Source organism: Cricetulus griseus, assembly GCF_003668045.3.
Source record: "Cricetulus griseus strain 17A/GY chromosome 1 unlocalized genomic scaffold, alternate assembly CriGri-PICRH-1.0 chr1_0, whole genome shotgun sequence".
Taxonomy (NCBI): Eukaryota; Metazoa; Chordata; class Mammalia; order Rodentia; family Cricetidae; genus Cricetulus; species Cricetulus griseus.
In genome coordinates this window covers 60882262-60890024 of record NW_023276806.1, presented here as the reverse complement: position 1 = coordinate 60890024, position 7763 = coordinate 60882262, and the positions used below count along the sequence as shown (strand labels likewise).

Genomic DNA, 7763 nt, shown 5'->3' with positions numbered 1-7763 from the left:
AGTAAGTTTCTCAGTAATACCATATTACCATTGAGGAGAATAGGAATGACTTCTGTGAATACATTTCAGATGACACGAGTTTATCTAAGAGATGAACCTAACAATGCACTTGATAGCTAATAGACCAACCAGCTGTAACCATTAGCTTATAAAAATGTAACTGTGCCTATGATTGGCTTATTGTTCTTCCCTCCCTTAGAATGTCTACAGCACAAGGAACAGGAAGAAATGTATTTAGAGTGGCTATACTTTGCTGTGTAAAATGAAGCATGTGGGCCGGGCAGTGATGGCACACGCCTTTAGTCCCAGCACTCAGGAGGCAGAGGTGGGTGGATCTCTGAGTCTGAGGCCAACCTGGTCTACAGAATGAGTTCCATGACAGCCAAGGCTATGCAGAGAAACCCTGTCTTGGGAAAAAAAGAAGAAATGAAGAGAGGAGAAGGAGGAGGAGGAGGAGGAGGAGGAAGAAGCAGCAGCAGCACCACCACCACCACCACGTGGGAACCAATTCTCCTCTTAATACCTTATGAGTCCCTGGGATTGAATTCCTGTCATCAGGTTTGGCCGCAAGTGCCTTTATCTGCTGAGCCATTTCTCTAGTCCTGGTTCCTTGTTTTTTAACTTACTGCTTGTACAAATAGTCAATTGGAGAAACATAGCTTCCTCACCCCTGTATTCAATCTACCTCTAAAGTAATAAATCACACACATGCACACTCACACATGTGGCCGTTGACTCCCAGACCCTCTTTATTATCTTAAAGTCTTTTATTTTGGCTGGGCAGTCGTGGCTCAAGCCTTAAATCCCAAAAGGCTGATCTCTGAGTTCAAGGCCAGCCTGTTCTACAAAGCGAGTTCCAGGGCAGCCAGGGCTACACAGAGAAACCCTGTGTGTGAATGTTTTGTCTGCATGTGTACCACATTGATGTAATTCCAGTGGAGACCAGAAGAGGGCCTCAGATCCCCAGGAACTGGAGTCCCAGATGGTTGTACATCTTGTAGGTGTAGAGAACCAAACCTGTGTCCTCTGCAAGAAATACCAACACTCTTAACTCCAGGCTTCTCCCCATTATTATTTCTCTTTTCAAAATGTTTTTAAAGACAGGGCCTAAGTTTCCCAGGCTGGCCTTGGATTTGTAATTCTCCTGTTTGAGCCTCCTGAGTTTCTGACCTTAGAGGCCTCCTATACCAGGTCCAGCTTCTCATGTACTGCTGATTAAGGTTTAGTTTTGTTGGGTTTTTTCGTTTTGTTTTGTTTTCCTTAATTTCTCTCTTTCTCCTCTTCTCTGTACCCCCACCCCATGCAGTACTGAGATTAGGGCTTCAGCATGCTAGGCTAGTGCTCTACCACTGGCCTGTGTAAGCACAGCTCTGTTTTGCTCTTAACCACCACGTTTCTAGGTCTCTCACCTGATGATGGCAGTAGACTGGGGCTAGACTGCCCCTCTCTAGTGTCTTTCAACCTAAATTTCTGAACATTTGTATTCATCACCAACAAATTAACCCTGCTGAAGATTCAATTAAGAAAGCATTTCACTGATTTGTCCTGTTGTTTCTAAGTGATCTTTGTCAGGAACACTTTTTAAAATTCCTACAGAGCTTTATAAACATTTCTATTATGCTTATCAGACTTTGCCTTGTATAGTAATAATCTGTGTTTTCCAGTGTTTCTCAGAGAAATAAACCTAATGCTATGACAAATGAACAGGTAGCTCCCAAGCCTATCTGTCACAAGAAGTTACCAAAAAACAATTTGTTGTGGCATGCCTTTAACCCCAGCTCTCTAGGGGTTCAAAGCCAGTCTAGCCTGTCTACATATCGAGTTAAAGCCAGTCAGAGCTACACAGTGAGATCCAGTTTCAGAAAAAGAAAAAGTGGGCCTGGGCTATGGTGGCACAGGTCTTTAATCCCAGCACTCAGGAGGCAGAGGCAGGTGGATCTCTGAGTTTAAGGCCAGGTTGGTATTCAGAGTGAGTTCAAGTACAGCCAGAGCTACACAGAGAAACCCTGTCTGGGGGCAAGGAGGGAGGAAAGGAAAAAAAAGAAAAAGTGAAGCTGGCAGTGTTGTTATTGTATAGGCTCTGATTTTGGAAATTTAGTATACAACAAGAGAACAGTGGGTTTTTACTATCTAGACAGTGCCTGTAGCCATTATTCCTTGTTTTTATTTGTTTGTTTTCTGCTTTGTGGCAGGGTCTCCATATGGCTTTGGATTCACTATGTAGCCAAAGATGGCCTTGAACCCCTGATCTCCTTGCCTATGCCTCACAAGTGCTAGAATCACAAGTGTGGTCTTATGCCCAGCTGTTAGTGGTACACTCTTAGTTGGGAGCCAAGGAATACGACAAAATCACCCTAAGAGTAGCAGCCCTGCTGGAGGCAAATGTTTACCGAGTGTAACAACTCTGCTCCAGCAGGGGAGGGCTTCCCCAGCGAAGTTATAGCTCTGCTCTGCTTGGACTTCCTTGAGCTCTGGGGAAAGTTGTTAATTTTGTGCTTCACTCCACTCCTACAAAAGGAGGTCATCACCCAAACCTCATTCAATAGAGTCACCAGGAGGGTGGCTGCCTACAATGATGGCAGCAGCAAACTGAACTGGGCACAGAGCTTTATATAGAGTTCCTTGGACAGCAGTGGAGCTTTCCAGGGTGGCTTGGGATTGCTGGGGTTTTGTGCTCAGGGATTGGTGGAGTTTTGTGCTGAGAGACCTCAGAGATTGGTGGAATTTCAATCCTTGTTTCCCAAGTCAGGGTGTTTTTCCTTGGCCCTATTCACCCTACAGTTAGATCAGTTATTCAAAATATAAATATGTAATACTTTTTTACGAATACTCTTTGAAGACTTGATCCTGAGAATTAAAATGCTTTGTAGGGCAGGGGCTGCCTTTTGTATGTATTCCTATAAAATAATGACAGATGCTCAAGAACTATTCTATTTCTTTGGTTGCTTTTGGTTTTTGAGACCAGGTCACACTGTGTAGCCTAAGTTAGCCTCAAACTCAGGAGATCCTCCTGCTTCAGCGTCCTTTGTGTGGGTATTACAGACAAGAACCACCACACAGGTTAAGAACTGTTGTTGAACTATGATTCTGTTTGCATTAACAGGTCAGGTGTAGAGGAAAAGGACCAGCCAAAACAAACATACCCTGAGCAGAGCCAAAGAAACACACTTGGCCCTTCAACAAGAGCCAAATGCACCCTGACCCTGAAACTAGTGCCAAAGAAACACACTTTGGCCCTAGAATTGGAGTCAATGAAAGAAATACACCCTGGTCCTAAAATTAGAGTCAAAGGGCTAAAAAGGACCAGTGAAAGAAACACACTTTGGTCCTGAAACCCCTGAGCACGAAATCTAGCCAATCTGAGCTCAGGGATTGAAATCTGACCATTCCCCACCCTGGAAATCTCTTCCCTTGGAAAAACTCTGCCCCTAAGAAGTCCTATATAAACCCTGTGCCTGTTCAACTTGTGGCTGTCTGGCTGTCCTCTTCCACCCTGGCAGAGGCAGCCACTCTCCTGGGTTCTTCCCTCCCAATGAGTCTCAAGTGAGGTTTGGGTGAGACCTTTCTTTGCCTGAATGGAAAAGAGAAATAACTTTCTACCCGAGACAGCCTGGGCACAGAGGAGCAGAGCAGGGCTGTTAACACTTTTGCTGAGGGAAACCTTCCCCTAGTGAGGTGGAGTTGTTATACTCTGGGGGACTGGAGCCAAACTATAACAACTTGGCTGCTGAAGCCCTCCCTTGTCTGAGCAGAGCTGTAAGCGGCAACACTGTGACCTGTGGTATTCCTTGGCTCCCAGAGCTGTAACATCAGTAGTTGTTGGCTCCTGAGTGCCAGAATACCTTTCCATCGGAGCTACCATAATGCTTAAAACAGGTATTTAATATATGTGCTAAATGGCCGGGCAGTGATGGTGCACGCCTTTAGTCCCAGCATTCGGGAGGCAGAGGAAGGGGGATCTCTGTGAGTTCCACACCAGCCTGGTCTACAAGAGCTAGTTCCAGGACAGCCTCCAAAGCCACAGAGAAACCCTGTCTAGAAAAACAAGCAGTATGCATGTACGTATGTATGTATGTATGTGTATATGTACTAAACATTTACCATACATCTAGGACTGCACTGCTAATTTCAAGGATTTACATCTCTACAGAATGACTTTGGTTGGTTGGTTGGTTTTGTTTTTTCGAGACAGGGTTTTTTCTGTGTAACAGTACTGGCTGTCCTGGAACTCGCTTTGTAGACCAGGCTGGCCTTGAACTCCCTGAGATCCGCCTGCCTCTGTCTCCCAAGCGCTCGGATTTTATAAAGGCGTGCAGCCACCACCGAGCCACAAAATGACAATTACAATGCCTACATAAGGACTGAAGTGTAGAACGAAAGGCATACAAGCCAGTCTGGTACAAGCTCGCACTGAGTCCCCGAAACTGCTGAATATCAGTTTGTCCTCCAGTTTTTCTTTCTGGACGTCTGAAACTTCCTTCGTTAACACCGCTCAACGCTTAATCCTTTGCACCAGGGTTTCCATGTTGGCCCTCCAGCTTGACATTCGGAAACCAGACCAGGACCAAGCGAAGAAACCGAAGGAAGCTTCTGCCCACTCAAGAAGCAGAAATACCAAACCTAGCGGCCCTGCCCCTGAGCTCCCCGCAGCCTTCTAATTGGCTCTCGTGGCTTGCTCTCTCCCAAGCCGCGTTCCGGCTGGCCTGTCTGCTCTGATTTCCCCCACCCACCCCCAGCCAACGCTTATTGGTGTGTCGTTACGTCATTGCCCCATCAAGCCCTCTCTCATTGGCTCCCACAGGAGGGGGCGGTCTCAACGTCACGGGCTCGGGCCGCCATTTTGACTGAGCAACCATAGTGACAGGAGCCGAGGCAGCAGCTCAGGTTGTCCCCGTTTCCCCTCCCCCTTCCCTTTTCCGGCTGACTTCCCCGGGCCCTGCACTGCACAGTCCCGGTCCTGCCATGTCCCAGAAACAAGAAGAAGAGAACCCTGCGGAGGAGACTGGCGAGGAAAAGCAGGTGAGAGGAAGGGGGGGACGGGGGTGGCCGCGCGGGCGGGATCCGCCCCCGCCGCCGCTGATTGGCCGCCTCTGCCTCGGGCGCCATAGGGGTTGGCTACTGCTTATGTCGCACAGGCTGCATTTCGGCGCGGCCTGGTGCCCTAATGTCTATTAGTCAAGCTGATTGTCATTCTGAGGGATCCCCTTCCTGATTGGCCAGGAAGCCTTTTAGTCAGTCTGTGGAAGCTGTTCCGTAATTGGCCGAGCTCTGGCGTGGGCGGGTATTTGGAAAGATGAGGCGAATGAAAGGGGGCTGGCTGGTGGTCCTGGGTTACAAATGGTTTGATTATTAGAGGTGAGTGACCTAACCACCAGCCTGGAACTCATCCTTCATCCACAGAAAGGTACCGGTTAAAGGTACCTTTAAAATAAACCAGACATTTAAAATAAACCAGAATTGGGGGAGGGGAAAAGGGTCATTATTACCTTGGATAAGTTCAGGTGGCAACCTTCCTCAGACCTCTTTTGATAGGGATGGTTTGTTGTTCACTGCCAGTCACTTGCAGATCCCCTTGAATTCCTCCTCAGTGGGATACAGTCTACCCACCATCGCATGATGAAACCACTAATGCCAACTTCTGCGGCTCTATATTTGAGTTCTTAACACTTAACTCAAGGATTCATTAAATACACTTTATGTTCTGTCAGTACCTGATTGTCAAGAGCAAATCCACTAGCCAGGCGATGATGGTGCATGCCTTTAACTCAGAAGGCAGAGGCAGGCACATCTCCGAGTTCCAGGACAGCCTGGTCTACATAGTGAGTTCCAGGACAGCCAGGGATACACAGAGAAACCCTGTCTAGAAAAGCAAAAACAAAATAAACATCATTAAAGAGCAGCAATGGAAGCTGGAACTATAAGTAAGGAGTAGGCTGTTTTGTTAGCATAGGGAGGCTTTTGGGCCCAGTACCGAAAAAGAAAGCAGCCAAGTGTGGCACACCCAAAGGCTTGTGATTCCAGCATTCCAGATGCTGAGGCAGAAGGTTGCTGCAAGTTCCAGGTGCCTTGGGCATTGGAGTGAGACTCTGTCTCCCCAGAATAATAATAAACAAATAGATGTACACACAAGAAGCAAGAGGCCAACCAGGGGCAGCACACATTTTAAATCCAGCACTAGGGAAGCAGAGACAGGAAAATCTGAGTTAAAAGCCAGCTTGGTCTACATAGAGAGTTCCAGGCTAACCAGGGCTACATAGTGAGACTCTGAGGTGAGAAGCTCTGTAAACAATTTGAGCTTTGATGTTTCCCTAGACTAGGGTAGGCATTAATCTTTTTATTTATTTTTTTATGAGACTGATATATGAATACCACAGTGAAACTAGTTTCTTTTTGAGGTTAAAACTAATGTCACGTTAACTGTTTACCGATTGCCTGCCTACATTTATGGAAATGGATTACTCAGATGGATATCTTTGGACTAGACCACATGCCTAGCATCCTCCACAGTGAGACCAGATGGCTTCTTAGAGTCTGAATGAGGAGGGAGCCTCTCAGAAGACTCAGGTCCTTTGACCTGTAGGACAGCCAGAAACTCTCCTACTTACCTGGTATTGCTAAAAGGCCTGGCCAGTTCCTTTTGTGTCTTGCCTACTATTGTTGCTGAGTGAGCTGTCAGTACTGAGTAAGCTCATGATTCAGGAATCATGTTTAGATATCACCTTTAGCCTAGTACGAACAGGTCACTGGGGTGATTCCCTGGGTGTAGTGTAAGAACTAGCTTGTCTTTGTCTTCACTAGGTACAGTTATTGTAAACCTTAGGGAACTGAACAAAGGTCTAACTTTAAGATCTGAGGAGCTGGAAAGATGGCTCAGTAGTTAAGAGCAGTTGTTGCTCTTTGTTTGAGACAGGGTTTCTCTGTGTAGGCCTGGTTGTCTTGGAACTTGCTCTGTAGACCAGGCTGGCCTTGAACTTAAAGATCCACCTGCCTCTGCCTCCCAAGTGCTGAGATTAAAGGTGTGTGCCCCCACTGTTTGGCTGTACTTGTTGCTCTGCAGAGGACCTGGGTTTGGTTCCCAGCACCCATGTGGTGGCTCACAACCATCTGTAGTTCCAGTTGTAGGAGATTTGATGCCCTCTTCTAAATCCTGAGGGCACCAGGCATACATGTGGTACACATACATACTTGTATGCAAAACACATACACATAAAAGAAATAAGTCTTTAAAACATACACACTCTAAAAAGAGCAGAGTGGAGATGGCATGTTTACAAGCTGATAAAATATCCAGAAAATAATTGATAATTTAAAGGTTATCAAGTATTAGAAGTCATCATTTTTCAGTCTTTAATTTCAGTTGGCTTGTTTTCTTCAGGACACACAGGAGAAAGAAGGTATTCTCCCTGAGAGAGCTGAGGAGGCAAAGCTAAAGGCCAAATATCCCAGCCTAGGACAAAAGCCTGGAGGCTCCGACTTCCTCATGAAGAGGCTCCAGAAAGGGGTATGGGGCACCTTTACTGTGGCACCTTGGGCAAAGTCTGTAGAGGTTCTGCTGCATGTCTTCCAGTAAGGTTGGTTATTGGGTGGTAATAGAGATGACTTAGAAACTTGAAAAGAGGAAAACAGATTATTGTGAATCTGTGGTTATAGGAAATGAAGGTTTAGTGTTGGGCATTTGGGTGGGTGGTAGACAGGGGCTGCAGGAAGGGTGCTAGAGACTGGAAATGAATTTGTGCCTGTGCATTTGACTGGTTGAGTGGTGG

The 7763-nt window shown here is 46.5% G+C and overlaps 1 protein-coding gene across 3 annotated transcripts in view; it reads left to right on the top strand.

The window, feature by feature from the left end:
- The first annotated feature begins 4817 nt into the window (after positions 1 to 4817).
- The window catches only part of Ensa (endosulfine alpha), a 37723-nt gene continuing 34777 nt past the window's right edge, over positions 4818 to 7763 (top strand). For 2 of the 3 annotated variants that reach the window (XR_004771817.1, XM_027393638.2), the window contains exons 1-2: positions 4820 to 5019; positions 7376 to 7501. Coding sequence is in view for 2 of the 3 variants with exons in the window: in XM_027393638.2 (XP_027249439.1) it covers positions 4963 to 5019; positions 7376 to 7501 (183 nt within the window). In the remaining variant the exon portion in view is untranslated. Of the gene's footprint in view, positions 5020 to 7375; positions 7502 to 7763 lie in introns of all 3 variants that reach the window. The other variant, XM_027393637.2, reaches the window with a different exon arrangement.